This window comes from Prorops nasuta, unplaced genomic scaffold, assembly GCF_024137725.1.
Source record: "Prorops nasuta isolate Cenicafe-Biocafe unplaced genomic scaffold, Cenicafe_Pnas_1.2 PNAS00014, whole genome shotgun sequence".
Lineage (NCBI taxonomy): Eukaryota > Metazoa > Arthropoda > Insecta > Hymenoptera > Bethylidae > Prorops > Prorops nasuta.
In genome coordinates, this window is record NW_027116811.1 from 5,303,807 (window position 1) to 5,324,811 (window position 21,005).

At 36.1% G+C, this 21,005-nt stretch overlaps 2 protein-coding genes across 3 annotated transcripts; both read right to left on the reverse strand.

The window, feature by feature from the left end:
* Positions 1-1,348: 1,348 nt before the first annotated feature.
* On the reverse strand, positions 1,349-4,230 carry LOC136778731 (SET and MYND domain-containing protein 4-like). The gene is made up of 8 exons (XM_066735831.1): positions 4,069-4,230; positions 3,672-4,012; positions 3,085-3,613; positions 2,696-3,015; positions 2,425-2,633; positions 2,244-2,368; positions 1,971-2,180; positions 1,349-1,913 (listed from the first exon to the last, which is right to left on the reverse strand). Exons 2-8 carry the CDS (start codon positions 3,979-3,981, stop codon positions 1,592-1,594), a joined length of 2,025 nt encoding a protein of 674 aa, XP_066591928.1. The 5' UTR covers positions 3,982-4,012; positions 4,069-4,230; the 3' UTR covers positions 1,349-1,591.
* Positions 4,231-4,369: 139 nt separating this feature from the next.
* On the reverse strand, positions 4,370-19,746 carry Drip (aquaporin homolog protein drip). Of its 2 annotated transcripts, none has more exons than XM_066735832.1 (7): positions 19,626-19,746; positions 18,779-18,908; positions 14,278-14,446; positions 13,733-14,200; positions 11,373-11,566; positions 5,336-5,479; positions 4,370-5,039 (listed from the first exon to the last, which is right to left on the reverse strand). In XM_066735832.1, exons 4-7 carry the CDS (start codon positions 13,749-13,751, stop codon positions 4,641-4,643), a joined length of 756 nt encoding a protein of 251 aa, XP_066591929.1. In that variant the 5' UTR covers positions 13,752-14,200; positions 14,278-14,446; positions 18,779-18,908; positions 19,626-19,746; the 3' UTR covers positions 4,370-4,640. The 2 variants fall into 2 exon arrangements, with proteins under 2 accessions (XP_066591929.1, XP_066591930.1); XM_066735833.1 differs by lacking the exon at positions 19,626-19,746 and adding an exon at positions 19,032-19,137.
* Between the last annotated feature and the right edge of the window lie 1,259 nt (positions 19,747-21,005).

Below are 21,005 nucleotides of genomic sequence, written 5' to 3' on the forward strand. Positions count from 1 at the left end.
TTAATTAATAACTGTATGTTTAGAAAAAAAAAGCTTGTAATTATATAGAAATATTAATTTAAATAGTCGAAGCGGTGAATTTGTAGAGTAATAAATATTAACGATTAAGATCACTCGCGAGTTAAACTATGCATGTAATGGAACGAAAAGTACAATCTTTTCGAAAGAAAACCCAAGTTCTAATTAAGGGAAATGAAAAAATACGTAGGTAATAAAATGGCATGCAATTCAAATATAAAAGTGAAGTGTTCTGTGTTTCACTTTGCGTTTTAAATATTATTTGACACTTCAAAATTACTAATTCAGTCATAAAGCCGGAATTGATTTATTACAAATTTAAAAGATGTCTAAATAATATAGTAGATGTCTAGGGCCATATAATTAACCTAATAATATTTTCATATATTTGGTTTAATTTCACAGTATAAAGTATAAATATATGAAAAGAAGGTATACTTGTATCTATGTAACATGTAGAGTACGCGAACTTGAAGCTATAAAGTTTATCATATATATTCTTAAGTCTATTATAGCGCATGTAGTAAGGTCTCGGTTTTTGAAACCGATGAGCCCAGGTTCGAGACCTCTTCGACTCTTTTTTTTTTCATTTTTTATAATTTTCGAATATTTATAGGAATCATTAATAACTTATTTGAATTGATAACGAAATAAAAATTAATTTTTTTTAAGAATATTTTGAGCGTAAATATGGAATATTAAAACCCCATTTTTACATATTTTTAAATCTAATATGTTCATGGCAATCAAAAAACATTCTACAATAAAAAAAAAAAATTTTATTGGATGGAATCGAACTCGAATCTGAGGTTTGAAAGATGGAGGAGGATTGAAGCAGCCGAAGCAGGACGAAAAGGAATTTTACTCGGCTCTTCGGCTAAACGAAAGTTAGATCGAGAGGGAGAGAGAGATCCGATAAAACTATGCCGTTCTCTCTCGAACTCGATGTATAGCGAAGATGTCCGAAGCTGAGCGATGGTAGCCGAAGGAGGTTGCACACGCATTCGCACCACAGTAATGGTGTGTGTGCCTAACAAAGTGCTTCTCATTTGCGTCCGACAGATGGCGTTAGTGGCTTTATGGAATTTTCAAACATCAGCGCCGGCTACCGGCAAGGATTATTTTAGGATCCTGTCATGAGCAATCTCCCGTTTCATCTCTGATTTTACTTCTACGGCCGGATATGACGTCAAAACACTATAGTTATGAACATTTCCTGATTTTAAACGTTTTAAATTGTTTTACAATATTTCGGACAAACATTACTTTATTGATATCATAAAGTTTTAATAGAAATGTTTCTCTTTTTTGAAATGTACTAAATACATGCTTATTTGTATATATTATTATATTGTACTATTTATTACATTGTAACAGTATTAAAATATAATTATACAGTCACAATATTATTGTAAAAGTAGGTAAAGACCGCTTACACTTTTTATACTTAAATCGCATCTCTTTTATTATCAGAAATTATTTGTCGCACGAACCGTTATTATTAAACCGTTTAACTCACTCACAGAATCTCCTACTAATCTTATATTTTTCAATTGAAGGGAGAGAACAAGGGTTAAAGCGTAGTTATATTTCCAAGAGCTAGCATGCATAATCTAACTCCCTGTTGGCAAATGTGATAATCCTTTATAGGTAGAGCCAAGGTCTCATCTAGGAGCTTCAATATCTTTAAATAGTTTTTGAGGGCTCTATCGTGCAAACCTTTTTCAAGGTTATCCGCAGCAAGCCTGAACAACTGATCGGTATCCTGTAGAAGTTTCAAGCCCTTCAGGATATTCGTGCTCTTCCCGCACTTTACGCAGGGTATAATGAATTCGTTCGTATTATTCCTTACATTCAGTACATTCCTACAGAATCTTCCCGTCTCGCATTTAAACCTGAATCATGAATATTTTGTATTTCCTTGTAAACTTTCGAGTGTTGTGGGAATTTACCTGAGGATCGTTGGATCCAAATCGTCGAGAATAGGCCAATGACCTAAACAGGCCTCACAGCTGCAGTGAAACCAATACTGAACTCTTAATTTACGTTTTCTCTCAGACTCCGGAGTTATGGTGAAGATTGGACCATAATTGTCGGAGATTTCTTCGCCAGTTCTGATAGTTCTAACTGCACGGGCCACCATAGTTGTACCGACGAAATATCTATTTCAAAAATTTATTGTGAGGTCCTCGTGCAACCAAAATTTAATTGAATAAAAAGATTACCTGATTATTCCAGGATTACAGGAGTGATTCAAAAGAGCTGCAGTTGGGAAAATTCCACCACCAATAAAAATACTTTTAGCATTGGCAAGGGTCCTGTCCCCTTTTGGACTCGTCAGTTCTGAAATCTATTCAGAATTTAATGTCCAGTAATGAAACTATTATAATCGCTCGGTGGTAATACCTCGTGTGAGTTGAATTGCATAAGTTGTAAATGATGAAACAGTAGTTCACCAAAAAAGAGCTCGACTTCGGAGAATGTAGTATCGGCGGAATCAGGTGTTTTCATCTCTTCGGGAAGATAAGAACTACGCTTTAATAATCGTAGCAACCAACTAGCCATGAACGCTCTGTGAAATATATCTTCAGGTGTCCTCTCATCCTCGTGAGTCACTATAAATTTATGCAATGTTTAAAGAAAAAATTAACAATTCATAGATAAATAATTCGTATACCCAAGCTATAAAAATCTAGATAATTGGATCCTTTGAAAGGTCGTTTTCTGACGATTTCCTTTGATTGTACAGTCTTTAGTTTCTCCTTAAGTTTAAGCATTTCCTGATACGGTTTTTGGATGACAGTCTTAATAGCCAGGAAGCAGGTGATGGAAGCAGAGGACATCCACAGGGTTGGCAGGATGTAACATTCCACAAGGTGTGTCTCAGCATCAGCCTCTCTACATTTTGGGCTGCAATAAGCTACAGAATTGCAAGTGTAGCAAGCAGCAGGGAATGGCACGACTATTTTGGCGAAACAGCAGTGGCAATGCGTCAATCTAAACCAAAAGAAAGGTTGCTGACGTAATTTACATTTCCTCCATACTTAATTAAGAAACAAAACGTACCTGTACTCTGGTAGCAAGAATGCGCAATGTGGCTTTTCGACTATTAATAATTCACCAGGTATTATGTCCCTGGTAGCCACGCCATATCTACCAGCTTCATTGCTAATTCTGATCTCTATGGCATCAGAACTGTTGGGATACATTGGATTAGGTTGACTGATCTTAGGCAATTTATTCTCCTTGGTTTCTATAACTTTTTTTGGTGGAATTTGGGCCTTCTTCTTTGATTTTAACTGCATACCTTTTTCCATTACGACTAACATTGACCTTACATCTACTTCCAGCTTAGCCCTCTTGTCAGAAGCCACTTTTGCCCAGTCCAGACTTTTCAAAGTGGCCCTGAAAGCCTCTATTGCTTCAAGGTCATTCTGCAAGGCCAGGTGGCACTTGGCTCGTCTCTCCTCCAGTTTATACTGCAGTTCTTTAGGATATCCAATCTTCAAAGCCTCATCCGCATCTTGAAGAGCGTCCTCGTACCTTCCCAAATGATACAAAGAGGCCGATCTATTTGCCAACATCACTCCCAGTTCTGAAATAGTACAAAATATTTTCATTTCTTGTACATATTTTTTGTTTTCAGAATTTACCATTTTTTGGCGCCAGTAGAACAGCATTGGAGTACGTTTCCAAAGCTTTTGTATATTTTGCTTGACAAAAAAATTTATTTCCAGTCTCCTTCAACTTGCGAGCGTTTTCAGAATCTTTGAAGACAACGTTCTCCACTTCCAGTGGTAGTAGCCTTGTTTCTGGATAACTCAAGACGAATGCAATCTTTTCTCCATTGGAATTCAAAGCAGCGAACCTTCTGAAATCAGCTGGGCTCACAGCTTTGCGAGCCTTCAGAAGAGTCGTCTTGAAAAATTCTCCAATTTCCCCATTTCCATCAGCCTCCAGCATCTTTCAGAGACTCCTTCGAAATTCCTAGAAACTGCAACTGCACGCTTAGTCGCGGCGAGACTACCAGAAGTAATTTTAGTCACTGACCCTAAATTTTCCTCCCTCCCCTATCCAAGCATTTTCCTCTAGAAAAAACACCAAAAATCTTATTGAATCAAAGCTGTCGTTGTTACTTGCTTTCAATCAATCTCTCTATATTTCCTTCCAAGTCAGAGCCCTGTTGTCTCTAGAGTATCTTTACAATTAAAAGCTACTGTATCCCTAGCGGTTGGTGCACTCGCCTATTCTCGTACAACTATTAATAGTTAACAGAATGTGGGAGGGCGTTCTCCCTTTCATTTTTTCACCTATCACTTTTCTTACCAGACGATATGAGCATTCATCTATCTTCTTTAGCAATACTTTTTATTGATACACGCAGAGTTTTGGATTCGCTCCAATAATTATATCTCTTATAGACTATTAATTAACGCTATTAAAAAATATATACAAGACTTAACGAGATGTAAAAGAATAGTATACAAAATGACTGCGAAAAGCAAGCGAATTTTGGGAGAATTTGATCGAAAGTGAAATTGAGAGAGACTTTAGAGTTCAGTACAACGGAACGCGGAAGATTGTTATACAACTGTCGTTTTGAACGCAGATAAGAAAGTGATTTAAAAATCATAAGAAGCTTCATCGTCGTCTTTAGCAGCTCTGAAGCCCATTCTGTAGAGGCCTCCAGCCACGAGTGCACCGATCAAAGGACCAGTCCAGTAGACCCAGTGATTCGACCAGAAACTCATGATGACTGCTGGTCCCAGTGACCTTGCTGGGTTCATGCTGCTACCCGTGAAGGGTACTGCAGCCATGTGAGAGACAGCAATGGTCAATCCTATTGCCAAGGGTGCCCAGCCCTTCACGTCACTTCTCTTGGGATCCGTTACAGCGTGCACTACCAATACCAAGAGGAACGTTATTATAGCCTCCATTAAGATACCCTGAACAGGTTGCACTCCATCACCCAATGTGGTCAGTCCAAAACCATTTGTGACCCCGCCTGATGGAATTGTTGCCTAAAATGATAAATATATAAATTAATATTCCTGTATGAAATATTTTGTAAGATAAATTTACAAAGTGAGCTACTTAAGTTGTTTTAGAGCATAAAGCTAAAAATATGTATTATCTTCTTAACTATAAAAGACGTTGATTTTTTTCTAGGACATTTTGAAAACTCTTTTTCATTTGCAGTTAAAAAGTGTTTATGTAAAAGTCTATATTACTTATAGTTAAGGAGATAAATGAGTTTTTACATTTTGAACCTGAAGTGTCTCAACTGCCTTACTTTACATAATTACAAATGGATTACGTTTAATACAGCTGCACCAGCAATCGCACCACAACATTGGCAAACTATGTAGCAAAGGGCTTTGAGAAGCGCACAGTTTCCACTGACCAACAGCCCAATCGTCACAGCAGGATTAACGTGACAGCCGGAAACTGGTCCCAAGGCCTGAAAAAAAATATCTTTAGAATTGAGAAGAATTTGGTAAATATTGAGATTGACTCTCAAGGAGGATCAAAGTGCACTTTGGATGTAAAGACAATCCAGGAGGCCAAACTATCTCGTGAGAAATATTCTAAATTGAGTAGTGGCAGTTTCGCAAATTAATTCAGAGAAACCGGGCCAGTGTTTATCTTGAAACGTGTTTAAGGAGCTTTGGTTCATTTAGAATTCATACAAAATGAAATTTTACTAATACAGGAGAAACAGGGTCCTTCACCTCAATTGACTTCTTTAAGGGATTCATAAATTTTTGTTTAAATATGAATTGTATTTTACGTTTGAGGAATAGGGGTAGTAGGAAGTTTCAGTGATTTTGAGAGGTGGAGAATAAAATGTGGAGAGTTGGCCGTAATAAATGAAGAAAAAGATAAATATAGAAGATCCTTCACCTCAATTGACTCGTTAAAATTCTAAATCTTTGCCAAATATGAATTAAATTTCACATATGAAGAAGAGGACTGGTGGTAGTAGGGAATTCCAGTAACGTTGGAGAAGAAAATCTACGAGATTGCATCAAAGGATAAAATTAAAGCTTATTTATATTGCAGAAGTATATAATTTTTTCATTAAAAAAAATAGAGTAAGACATAAAATTTGAAAGATGTATGCTCTCCTAAAAGAAGCAATAAAAGAAAGAGGCGGGTGGTAAGAGATAAAATTCACAGAATTTACCATTGCAAAGAGAGACAAAATCCTTCACCTCAATTGACTCTTTAAATTCCTAAATCTTTGCCAGATACGAATTAAATTTCAGGTACGAGGAAAGGGGGTAGTAAAGAATTTCAGTAATCTCGAAGGCTAAAGAATAAAATCTACATCAACAGATAACGTGAAGGAGTGAGAAGAAGAGAGAGAGAGAGAGAGAGAGAGAGAGAGAGAGATTGAAACTCTGGCCCAGTTCTCATGCGAGTCAGCAGCAAGGTCCCAGTTTGCCTGGGGCAAACGCAGAAGATACGTGTAGCCAGAGATTACATAATTCTCGACCCCTCCAAATAAATCTCCAACAAAAGAGAATAACACATGCACGAATAGACTCGACTGAGTGAATCGAAAGGGGGGGGGGGGCTTTTCCGGTTAGTGAAGGGACGATCGGAAAGAGAGAGGGATAAAAAATAGTTAATGGGAATCAATTGGATTTCCACACGTGTCTAATGAATAAAAATGTGATCCTTTCTCCAGTGAGATAATTGCAGTTGAGCTCGGATCACGAATATTGCGAATTAGCGGACACAGGCTCGTGGCCTGGGGCACGCAACGACCCACAGCCTCCGGATATGCAACGCTGTGTTGCGCGATGCGATCCTTTTAGCGCTAGTATCCTCGATCCTGAGAATCTAGCCTAAGGATAAGAACAACGCGATAAGATAAATGGAGAGGCGAAGCAGAAAAGATTCGATCGGTTGGCAAAAATTCTAAATAGCCACATCCGATGCTTGCTGGAGAACGCAGTTGGTGCCAGAGTAGGTTGTCAGGGCCTTCGGGGCACAATTGCAGCATCATATCAGTTAGACCCCCTTGGGCGAATCACCGGCCTTATTTATCCTTCCCTTCAACGTCTCTGCTAAGTCTCTATTTTAACACTAAACGTACCAAACAGGGTCAAATGACCCTTTTCAAATGTAAACACACGTGTATAAAAAATCCTCGGTACATTTAGTGTTAAGTATCCTTTCTTCTTCGTTCTCCATATCTTCCTCGCGTTTTCGTCTTTGACCCGAAGACGAGCCACTAGGTCCCACGTGAAACATGTGGAAAACGTGTACAATTGTGGAACCACTCTGGTCTGGTTCATCCTCTTCTCATTTTCAAAATCCTCTTTGTACGCTCTTATTTCATCAAGAGACAAGGTCACAGGTTCCATGTTAAATGTAAGAGGAGAGATGTACAAGTGTAGATTGATAGGCCTTGTTTTTCTTTCGTTTCTCAAAATCTTCTTTGCTCTATCGTGTTTCATCAGGAGACAAGGTCACAAGTTCCATTTGAAAAAGTCGAGAAGAAATGTAGACCTGAAGAATTACTGGACTTCTTTCCCACTTCGTTCTTTAAAAACTTCTGCATTTTTTTCTGATTTCACCTAAGGACAAGGTCACAAATTCAGAATGAAATTCATAAAAACAGATCTACGATTGAGGAATCACTGACCTTATTTATTCTTCTCTTCGATATTTCTGCAAAATGTCTCTAGAGTTTACATATTTTCCTCATTCGTTTTTCAAACTCTTCATTTTAATTCACACTTGGTCTGTGCAGTACAAGGTCAGAGATTCCACCCAAAAATAATAAAATAGGACTGACCGTCAGTAATGCCATCGCGTAACTCCCACCTTCGATCGAACGAGAATACAAAGAAACAGAGACATCATTACTCACAGTCAGTTAACAATCGAGTTTCACAGCTTATCGATTGAAGAAAAGGCTTTCCTCTGGTTAAGAATGCCAGAGGCAGCTCCTACCTTCGTTCGAGCGATAATATAAAGAAATAGGAACATCATTACTGACAGTGTTAACAATCGAGTTTTGCAGCTTATCGATTGAAGAAAAATACTTTCCTCGGGCTAAGACTGCCCGAGGCAGCTTCTACGCTATTTTGTAAATTATGCTTGAAGGAGGTTGCGCGAATCTGAGCACTCGTCGTTCGGTTGCCTGGAGCATTTAGCGCAACGTTCAATCGTAGTCCAACTAATGAAAGAAGGATGACGCATAATCCAAAATGAGCTCAGAAGAGACAGCTGGATTGTTGCTATTACTGTTTCGCCACAATTTTCTGCACGTGCTTCGTCCCCTCCTCTTTTAATCGCAGCAAATCGATTCAAATCCATGGTTTCTTTGCTCCAATACAAAGTGCGAGCTTTTCAATTAGGGTTCTTGCTGATAAAATGTTGTTCAGTAGTGAATCGTAGTTTGATAATATAATAAAAAATGATGCATAATGGAAAAATTGCTCAGAATTCAAAATGAGCTTAGAAAAGATGATAAATTGTTGCTATAATTATTTTGACACTGGTTTGTATAGTGATTTATTCTATTCTCTTCCAATCGCAGCAAATTGATTCAAATCCATAGTTTCTTTGCTGCAATACAAAGTGCGAGCTTTCCAATTAGGGTTCTTACTGATAAAATGTTGTTCAGTAATGAATCGCAGTTCGATTAATGAAATAAAAAATGATGCACAATCGAAAAATTGCTCATAATTCACAATGAGCTTAGAAAAGATGATGGATTGTTGCTGTTAGTATTTTGATACTGGTTTATACAGGTTATTCGTTCCATTCTTTTCCAATAACAGGAAATCGATTTCAATCCAAGTTTTTTGCTTAAATGCAAAATGTAAGCTTCCCAATTAGGACTCTTGCTGATAAATTGTTGTTCAGCAAAGAATCGCAGTTCGATTAATGGAATAAAAAATAATGCACAATCGAAAAATTGCTCATAATTCAGAATAAGCTTAGAAAAGATGATGAATTGTTGCTATAATTATTTTGACGTTGGTTTGTGTATATAGTGATTCATTCCATTCTCTTCCAATCACAGAAAATCGATTCAAATCCAGGTTTTTACTTAAATGCAAAATGTAAGCTTCCCAATTAGGATTCTTGTTGATAAATTGCTCCTAAACATTCAATCGTGGATCAACTAATGAAAGAAAAATGATGTGTAATTAAAAAAGAGTTCAGTAATGATATTCTGTAATTTTAACAACAATTTTAGTTTTCGTTAAACGTAGTTAAGTTTAAATATAACGAAGTATAATGACAAATGTATATACATCGATTTCAATGCTTGACAATACCGATAATTGTTCTTAAGAATTACAAAATACAGGATCAAAATGAATGCTGAATAGTTGCTATTAGTATTTCACCACTATTTTTTGCACGTGATTCCTCCCATCTTTTCTCAGTCATAGCTAATTAATTTGAATCCATGTTTTTTTGCTTAGAAAAAAACTGCGAACTTCCTCGTTAGGATACTTGCTAATAAATTGTTATTCAACGTTTAATCGTAGTTCAATTGATGTAAGGAAAATGATGCATAATCGAAAAATTACTCATAATTCAAAACGAGCTTGGAAGAAGATGCTGGATTGTTGCTATGATTATTTTGTCACTTTTTATATACATGCTTCATTCCATCCTCTTGCAGTCATAGCAAATCAATTAAAATCCTTGATTTCCTTTGTTAAATGCTAAGTGCGAGCTTCCACCTTAATACTCTTCTTGATATATTGGTTTTTAACAGTCAAACGTAATGTGGTAAATGAACAGAAATATGACGAATACTTTAAAACGAGTTCAGAGAATATATTTGATTATTGTTATTATTATTTCGTCACAGTTCTCTGCACGTGCTTCCTTCCATCTTCTGCCAGTCATAACTGATTGATTTAAATCAATGTTTTTCTTTGCTTAAATTCGAAGTAGGAGCTTCCTCTTGAGATAATTGATATGATGAATTGTTTCCCAAGTGCAATAGTAGTTCAGCCAATAAAACAAAAATTACGCATGATCCAAAACCAGCTCAAGAGAGACTGCTATTGTCATTACTGCTTTGCCATAATTTATTGCATGTGCCTTCTTCCCCTTCTTGCAGTCTCAGTAAATTAAATCAAATCCATGTATCTATTTGCAAGATATAAGCTTAAGAGAGCTTCTGCATTTTTCTAAAAGCAAAAAAATTGCAGAAATATATAATTGCTAAAATATTCCAATATCGAAATTTTTTAGCAATAATCTTGGTACACCACTGAAAGCAAATCCTACTTTAACAAAGCATACTCTATTATTTAAATGCTCTTCTCAATTTTATCTCAAGGTGCGAGCTTAGGGCAGCTTCCTTTAGAGACCTCCAGGAGCCAAAGAAAGTTTGCAAAAAATTGTTTCTAGGACAAGGTCAAATGCTGAATTGGAAAGGAAGCGTGTGACCATTTCGCTGATGATACTATCTCTTTTTTTTTTTAATTCTTTTGATAGTGTGTCTTTCCTTTTGCTTTATCATCGTCATTGTCAGTTCGTTTCTTGTAGATTATTACAAGGATCGACGTATTCTAGTGGTGTGTAGCTCAAAGCGTCACTCGCGGCTCTCCAGCAGTGAATGGGATACCCCCACTACAACGTGACATAACTCCTACTCTGTTACGTCTTTGGATCCTCCGAGTTGCGAATGTCTGCTCCAATTATAGAGCGTTCACTGACAAATTCAATTCTGCTGATCTATGATCCACCACCCTCTTCTGGATTACTTAAACCTTGCCTCATTCCAATCTTAGTATTATTAAAATTGCATCGAAACTGAAATTAGTAAATCAACAGCAATGAAAGTCCTTTGGAAGAGATCAATTTTTGTATAATAATATAAGTTGGAGCAGATGAATGAATTCCAGCTTAAATTTTGACTCTCATTCCAATCTCAATGTTATTAACATTTCACTGAAATTCAAATAAATACATCAACAGCATGAAAGTCCTTTTGTTAGTGGTGGAGTTTGGTTTATTATAGTATGAGTTGGAGCAGATGAATAAATCCCAGCTTAAATTTTGACTCATTCCAATTTCAGTATTATTAACATTGCACTGAAATTCAAATAAATGCATCAACGGCATGAAAGTCCTTTTGTTAGTGGTGGAGTTTGGATTATTATAGTATGAGTTAGAGCAGATGAATGAATCTCTTTAAACTCTGCCTCTCTCTAATCTCAATATTATTAAAATTGCACTGAAACTGAAATTAGTGAATAAACATAATTATAAGTCCTTTTAAATAAGTGGAGTGTTACTTTACATAGCATGCATGAGTTAGGATAAATTGAGTGAATGTAGTATAATCGAATCGTTCAATTTACCTGAGCCAGACTGGCAACTGCAAGCCCAAAGGTGAATGCAATCCTTAAAATTGAGACATCTTCTCCAGCTGCCCATTTTATACAGGAGGAACAGCCTATTAGAACCAGCAGGAAGGTACCAAGGGCTTCAGCAAATAGTGGCACCAGGAACTCGACCTTGGACACCTCTTCGAGGCCCACAAAGTCTTTCGCACCTGTTGGAACAAAATTATTGAGAGAATTACAAATTATGCTTTGATCCTCGTAGTTTCGTCGTAAGAGACTACTGAGTTGAGGTCGTTCAAATTATTCGCGTTATCTAATCCATCTTGCTTCGGGAACAATTCGTGCTCCACGAGCTACCCCGAGTTGGTTCGAGGTCCCTACGTGACTAGAATAACAATTTTCAATAAGTATTTTGCGTTTCCTTCCTTCTTTCTACGTAACTCGAATTAATACAACTGATACAAAATGAAATAAAACAATTCTGAAGGAAATTTAGTCGAAATAAATTTTTTTGAGTATGATGCTAAAGGTGTAAATAATTTACACAATAACAATTATTTAAAAGTATTTTGATTTTTTTCTTGTCTCCGCGTTATTCGAATTAAAAAATAACAAAAACGAAAAAAAACTGGAGGAAGTTTTGTTCAAAGAAAATTATTAAGATAGATGCTAGAGATTGGAGCAGCTCCTAGAATACAATTCACGATAAGCATTTTACGTTTCTCTCCTTCTACCAACCGATTTTAAATTAAAAGAAAACGAGATGAAATTTTGCATTAAAGATATTGGTTGCGTCCAGGTGACAGTTAACAAATAGTCGTTGAGAATAATGTTATAAGATGACCACGACAGCAGTACGATAATATAATTATCATAGATGGAATAATTCCAATTGAACAAGTGGCATGGGCGATAACGTCGCTACAGATGTTTTTTCTTTATTGAGTTTTAATAAATTAATCGGTCTCCATTAATTGAAATATCAACGTTTAAGAAGCTCGACTGCGTAACGCAACAGGTTTGTTCTGTGAGTGTACAATGTCTAGCCGGTTACTTCGAAGTAATCATTACTATGCTGTGAACTTCTGTTGATACGTCAAACAGACCTCTTATCTAGGCTAACAGTCAACGTTCTTTCCAGCAGCGCAACATCTTCATTCATAATCTCCAATCGTTAATTAAATTTTGACAAGAAATTCGTTAATGATCACTGGATTTTTAGCCAGATTCTATTGGTAATAATATATCTCGTGAATCAAATTGTGAGAAGCTATTAAACTAGTACTAGTTGATCTTGGTACCTGATCTCCAATTTATAATTATCTTTTATTAAGTGATTCATTGATAATTCGATTTTCAGAAAAATTCTAACAAACAATATATCTCTTGAATTAAATTTGTGGAAACTGTTAAACTAGTACTGGTTAATCTTCATACTTAATTTCTAATCTACAATTATTATTTGACAAATAATTCATTAATAGTTCGATTTTCAGAAATATTCTACTATTAACAATATATCTTGTGAATCAAAATTAGTGGAGACTATTAAACTAGCTTTGGTTAATCTTTGTACTAAATTCTTAATTTGCTATTATCATTTGACAAGTGATTCGTTGATTATTCCATTTTTAGAAAAATTCTACTGTAAACTATAAATCTTGTGAAACAAATTGATAGAAGCTATTAAACTAGCAGTGGTTCATCTTTACACTTGATTTCCAATCTACAATTATCATTTGACAATTACCTCATTGATGACCATTCAATTTTTAAAATTCTTCTATGCACAAGTCTCGTGATTCTAATTCGAGAAAAATATTAAATAATATTGATTCATCTTCCTACTTATTATCTAATCTACAATCACTATTTGATAAGTAATTTATAGGTAATAATTCGATTCTTAATTAAAATGTACAAACAGCGAGTATCATGGATCAAAATCGAGTAAATGATTAAATAATACTAATTCATCTTTGCACTTAATCTACAATTATAATTAGACAAGTAATTCATAGAGCTAATTAGTCAACTCTTGACTAAACTGTGCAAAAAACAATCTCGTTAACAAAAATCAAGAAACTAATTAAATACAAATTCTTCACTTTAGTACTCAATCTCCAATGCACAATTATTATTTTCCACCTAATTTATAACTTGTCATTCAATTTTCAGCCAAATTCTTCTACGAGTAACGCTAATCGACTCGTCTCGTGGACGAAACACCCGAAAATCATTAAACCAATACCGCTGAAACATTCTACCGAAAGTGGAAGAATTTGTCTGACAATAAATTAAACAGTCGACGCAGGAGCGATTGGAAGATAAAGGAACGATCAATCAACTCGTGGTTGAATTCCTTCAACACGTACCTTTCCAGCTCTTTGACATTACGTATTCCTATCCGAGTGCAAAATAAACCAAGGAATTTTTTGGCAAAGTTTCCACAGTCCAGGTATAAGCAAGCACTTGATAAAACAGTAGAACTTGGGACCACTGATGTTCGAATGAAACGGAGTAAAAGACGATGGGTGTAGAGTCGAGACGTGTAATCGTGTAACAATGATGCAGAGTGTAAAAGTTATCTCGTTACACGTGTCTTTTCTGTTCCGTTCTGAGCTATTGAGTCTGTTGCGAGCAAGTTTCGCCTTCATATATCGCTCTTCACCAGAGGTGGCCCCTCTCTGGTGCTTTCCTCCTCCTCCTCCTGCTTCTTCTTCTCCTCCTCCCTCACCAGTCACACTAGCAGACACCACTTTGCTACCAAAACTCAGTGTTCCATTCAACCCTTATTTTCTTCCTTCACTGGTTCACCTTTTCAAAGCTGGTCCTCCAAAATCCTAGAAAAATAACAAATTTTAGAAAAAAACTCATGATTATGAATAAAATAAATTACAAAAGAAAATACTAGATTTACAAAATTTGTGTTTTTTTTCAGTAACTGTGAGATATTCTGGAAGAAGCTAGAGGTCAATGACATCGTTGCAGAAAATTGAAAGACGATGGAAAATCGTGATGGGACTCCGGATCTCCACGAAACTTTCATTCCGTTCTGCTCTGTTCTGCACTCGAGAATACTTCGTTTCCTGCATGAGAAAAGGCACGTCTCGCTTGGTAATTAGTACAGGTATAAATACAGCGATTGGTAGATTTTCACGATGGATATGATTTCGTGAAGAAGTTTCTTTCGAGACGAGCATTCGTAAGACGGATATTGATATGGGAAAGAAACTCCTGTAACAACGCTTTCGTGTTTCAATCGACACTTAACTATGAAATACGCTTTAACTGTTTTCGCTTCCTACAAACTTTTCATCCTCTATTCTGTGCCTACTTTATAGAGTAATTACAGAAGAGAAACAGCACTATGTATAAGATTTCTACACATGATTGCACATGATTTGGCAAAAAGTTTCATTTTCGACGAGTGTTCGTTAAACAGATTTTAATATGAGAAACAAAATTATAGAAGAGAAACAGTACAGTGTTAGATTTTTACACATGATTGCAAGTGATTTGGGAAAAAGTTTCATTTTAGACAAGTATTCTTTATAAAAAAATTGCATGTATGATATCAAAAATATTGTGCAAGATTTTAAAGTTTCAATTTTCACAATTTTGAAGATTGCATTGATTATTGATAATCAAACTAGCAATTTTTTTATAATTCTCCTCTATCATTTTGTATCTGCTTTAGAGTAATTAGAGAAGAGAAACAGTGCTATGTTAGATTTCTGCACATTATTGCATATGACTTTGCACAGTTTCATTATAAACAAGTATTTCTTAGATAAAAATTGATATAAGAATCTTGTATAAGATTTTAAAGTTTCAATTGATAATTAATTATAAAATCAGATTGCGCAGATTTTTGATAATTTAACTAGTGTTTTTTTATACAATTCCCATCTATTATTTTGTACCAGATATTTGAAGTAATTACAGAAGAGAAATAATACTGTGTTAGATTTCTACAAATGATTGCACATATGACTTGGCAAAAAGTTTCAATTTAAACGAGTATTTGTTAGACAGAAGTTAACCTGAGAAAAAAAATATTCTACAAGACTGCTGTTTCATTTGACCAGCAACTATAAAATATAATTTTAAATCAGATTGCACCAATTTTTAATAACTTAAATAGCGATTTTTCGTTTACTATTCTCATCCATTATTCTGTACCAGCTTTCGAGTAATTAGAGAAGAGAAACAGTAACATGCTAAATTTCTACACACAATTTGGCAAAACAGTTTAATTCTAGACGAGCATCCCTTAGATAAAAATTTATATGAGAAAGAAACATTATTGTACGATACTTAAAAGTTTCAGTGTACACTTAACTATGACATTAATTCTAAACCAATTTTCATTAACTCTTTGAAAAGCAAAATAGTGTAATAAATTTTTTTCAACCCAGTGCGAGGTAAAAATTAATTATAACATTTTGAGTGTGAAGTGTAGACAAATGACAGACTTTTGCTGAACGAGAGTGCAGACTGGTACGCAGACAGACAAAAGAGGCCAGGCATATCTACTTATACAGTTTTACTAGAGACACGCGAGCTCTGTCGTTTGCAACAAATTATCCAGAGTGCTCGGAAGGAAAGAGAGAAGGGATCCAGCCAGCCGTTCGAAACTTCGAATTTTATCGATTTCCCTTTCCACTCTGGCTCACCTTACGACCTGACGCGTTCCAAAAAGGTCTCAAGGTCGCAACGAGTCATTATTCAAGTTGGTAGCATCGATCGCTGGGCAAAAATTTCAGGTTCCATAAGCAAGGAACATTCATCCCCTGTGCTGCTGAGATAGGAAGTCGTATTAGAGAAACTTACATTTTTAAATAACTGAACGATTTCCACTTCGCAAGATTACGCACTAAGTATTAACATCATTCTTTCGATTCTATACTTCTAATGCCAATAATGATTCAAACTCTTAACTGTATATTGATTAGATTGTAACACAATCCTGCATGAGTTTAAAATTTTACAAAAAATTATAGAAGAAACGAACAAAAAATCTCACGAGATTATACAGAAGGAACAAGCATCGTTTACAATCAACTCTTCTGTTACCAACAAACATTCCAGATCTTAAACTGTATTTTGCTTAGCTTGTATCATAATCCTGCATAAGCTTCAAAAATGTATAAAAATATATAGAAAGATAAACAGGCATTGTTTCAAATTTATATTTCTGATACCAATAATGATTCAAGATCTTGACTATACACTGTTTAATTTGAACCACAATCCTGTATAACATTGAGAAGTTTATAAAAATACATAGCAAGATAAAAAAGCATTGTTTCAAATGTACACTTTTTTGGTGTCGAAGCTTTTAGATCTTGTTCATAGTTCGTATTAGAATATTGCATAAATTTGAAAACTTTAAAGAACTATGTAGACAAAACGAGCAGCGAAGCTCACAGGATTATACAAAGCCAGCAATCATCGTTTAAAATCTAAATTGCTTTTAGCTAAGAAGCTTCAAGAACTTGAATACACACAGCTTCGCATATACAAAGATCCCGCAGAAGCTTGAAAACGCAATTTCTCGAGATACGATTTCCCCTCCCAGCAAGACAGCCCTCGGTATACGCTTTTCTCTCATTCTCAAGGTCAAAGGTCAAAACGTCTATCGGCTGAGCCTGAACGACGAAAAGTCGGTGGAAATATGTACGTATCGAGCTGAAAATTCTGGAACGTCGCAATTTTGTCGAACAGTAGTTGGGCAAGAGAATAAAATTGGAGGAAGCTTTCTGACTACTAGCCTATGGAAGAATTGTATCGTCTGTTGCAATTCTGTGAGATTTCCATCTAGAGCTGGTGAGAAGTTGAGAAAAAAATGCGTTGAAGGAAAATTACATTGACGTAACGTTTAGTGACGCGAGGAGGAAGAGCACGAATAAGCGAATAAAGAGAAGAAACTTATTGCGCTGCCACAACGCAACAACAATAACTGGATCCAACATTGATTGGCAACGTAACTTCCTTTTTTTAGCATCTCCGCATTAAAACATCACTCTTAGCTTCATAAATTTGCTCGGACGATTCAACTTTTTTTTATCGTGTTTCTTCTCAGAAAATTGACCAATCGTGCTTCTCCCCCTCCCCCTCCTCCACCTCTTTACAAACATAAAGACGAATGATTTTTACAAAGGTACCTCGCATTTAGCTTCGCGTATCACAGGGGCATAAATTAGATTTAGAATATAGTACACGAATGGTTTTACGAGCCATTTCTCACGGTTATCCTGATCGTTAAGCCCTGGCCGCTAAAGATAATGTTAAGGACGCTCCAGAAACTAGTTTTGGCCGCGAAATTCGCGCGAGAATCTCCACTGTTTACCGCGGAATTCTCGCATTATATTTGCGCTGCCTGTAAAACCTATTATCTCGTCTCATCGAAAATTTGCAACTCTCGGCAAACACGAGGTGCTTCCCAGCCTTAAACGCTGTATTTGCATTGTTGAAGCAAGAAACTCGCGTTTGCCGAAGAATCGGTCGCGCAGTATAGCTACGAGAATCGCTCCTTAATTATAAAGGAAGAGTTTTGCGGCAAAGCTAGCAATTAAATGCAGCGTGGATCGAGATACAGATTCCTAAAGTTATACAGTAGGCTAGCGCGTCAAACTAAAAACAGTCCTAGAACGAAATTGGACTGAAAGGTGAACGGTACGGAAAAAGAGCGACAGAGAGAGGAAAAGAGAGAGAGAGAAATTGACAATTTACAGTCTCGTTTCGTATGCTGGATGCGATCTAGCTCGATTTACGTTTCGAATGCCGTTCGCAATCAAAGTCAAGGAAAGTCTCGAGAAACTTTCAAGCAAATCCGTTTTGATTCGGTATTCGTCGATTTTTGTTTCTTTAATAATCGCTATATACAATTTTTCTTGGCACATTGACAATTATTTCTCTCCATCTTTATGTCTCAGACGCATTGATACACAAATTGAGAAAAGAAACAGGTTTTTTAGCTATTTTTATGCGAATTTGTCGATTTTATCGACGCAAACTACGATCTGTCGGTAAAATTGGTGCGATGGAACTCTGTCGGTAAATCGAATGAAATCGAAAATGACCAAGGTGTCTTAGAAAACGTTCCTACAGCATTCTTTGGACTCAACTTGATACGTTGCAGTTATATTTTCGATATTATGGACCAGTTTTCCCATCTAAAGGTAAAGTTGATGTGTTTGGTATGAATTACAAACTGTATTAAATTCTATTAAATTTCAAGCATTACCAAATGGATAAATTTATCAAGATGTTTACCAATAGATGGAAAAGCCAGCCCTATGTGTGCTGTGTGAATTGTGAGTCATTATGATCAATCCTGACAGCCAACGTGAAGAGGGAAACAGGTGTGCTATGAAGGATCGTGTTTCTGGTGACGATGTGATGATCCCTCTTACGACTGTAGCGTTCTTCGGCTCCATTATTTTTCCTGTCGACGTTTCTGCCACTGGAATCGATCTCTCCATCGACCGTGTATCCTTCGGGGAATACCGTAGATGTGTTCATATCACCGTTCGTTTCCTGGAGCTGTGAAAATGAAAACAGAACACTTAACCAAATTATTGCAATTAGTTTCCATCCCTACTTTTCTAACTAGCTGAGAAAATGACACATGCCCGTCCTCCTTTATGCAATAAAAAAGATAAAAACCTAATGGTGCGTAATTGCAATTAGTTCCACGTGCAGTAGCAAAACTTTAATAAGCGTGATTCCAGCTTGATTTTCAGCCTTCCGGCCATCATGTGTAGCGATAATGATCGATCGACGATTTTCAATGATTCTTCTGCCATCTTCATGCTAGTCCAAGTCCAGGTATTATTAATCTAGGATTTATGACTGAGGTAGTGAGGAAGCTGGGTGCACACCAACACAATGACAGTGAGATAAGAATGTATATTGGTGTATATGCATACTATCAGCGCAAACTATCGGTCAATTTTCGCAGTTTTTGAGTGTAATTTATTGATACGTATACAGTTATACATTGACACTTCGCTATCATTGTGTTGGTGTGACTTATAGGAGGGGATGAATTGCAGCAGGATCGAATACAATGCACACTGAAATGTGTCATGACTCATGACAATATAAAAATATATTGAGCTGATGGATTAATAAATAAGTGGTGTATCTATCAGTGACAAGAATAACCACTGTTGTATGCAGTGACGGTCGATGAAGAGGAAAAACTGTGAGCTTTGATATGTAACAAAGGAAATATATAATGTAGAAGAGATTAGGTACCTTGACGTTGGCTTTGGCGAAAGCCAATCGCCTGGCGTTGTTGATGGTAGAGTGAAAGACGAGGAACTCACGCCAGAGGTTCACATAGGAGGAACGTTTGCTGACTGAACGATGCATCCCCCAGCTGGCACTTCCACCTCCAACCTTTCGCTTTTTTTAAACAGAAACCATCCCCACGTCAACACGAGTCAAACGATCACTCGTTAAACTGACCTGAAAGAAAAAATCACGAATAAAAGCGTGTGTGCAAGAAAATTAGGCGAGATGAATGAAATGACTAAAATAAAAAAATTTGATTAAATAGAGTGACCTTTTCGTTCTTGCTAATGCAATTTTATTAGCTGGGATGATTAATCAGAGTGGCTTGAAATTAGAATAAAAGTAGGTTCAATTAGATCACGAGGATAATGGAAGGAGTAGGTGGTTTCTATTTTTGCTAACCTTTCTCTCTCTCTCTCTCTCTCTCTCTCTCTTTCTCTTGGCAGGAAATGAAAGAAAATGGACTGATATGGGATGGACCAGGACGATTAATGTGCAACAATGAAGGTATTGCGGTTTACAGCCTGCCAATCCTAGATCTAGCGTGACCGAGTGACCTTGGCACAGGCCTGGGACTCGCGTGACGAACCAACAGTCGCGCGACAACAGGACACTCGGATAATTTTCTTTCTTTTCCCTCGTGCCATGCCATACCTTTTCCCCCTCTACCCACCCTCGATCTTGTTCCATAGCCATGTTTGTGGGCAACAGACCGCTTGGATAATTTTCTTTTCTTTTCTCTCGTGTCGAGTGCTATGCCATCTACCTTTTTGTCTCTCCTTCCAATTGACTTCCGGTCATCGTGCTTTTATCACTTCTCCAGTGTCTTACTTAACCCTCAGCTACAAGACTGTATTCAAGTTACAATTTTACAATACATGGGTTACCCTAGCTTAGCATCTTTTTTATTATATATATATATATATATTAAATACATCAATTTTAAAGATTAGTTTAAATTGTACATTGGATAATAAGAAAAGAATACGTGAAAATGCTATAATTAGACAGATAGATAGCACCTAAGTATTTTAAGCTAGCTTCACCTAATCATAAACAATGATAAAATTCCGTCAAATCTTTTATACAAACAGAATTTGGTACGAGTTTATTTGATTGTTATCAAGGAAATTGACTATTGGCTATCTAGATTAAGAGAAATAAATTATCAAAGCTGACCTTTTTACATTGATAATTGTTTTTAAAATAAACGACAGTTTTTTTACAACTTATTTATAGTACAAAACATTATTTACCAAGCCTATTTCTTTAGTTTAAAAATAACTTACTGCTTGACGATATAATATTAAAGATATTATTCGAAAATACGAATAAAGGGTA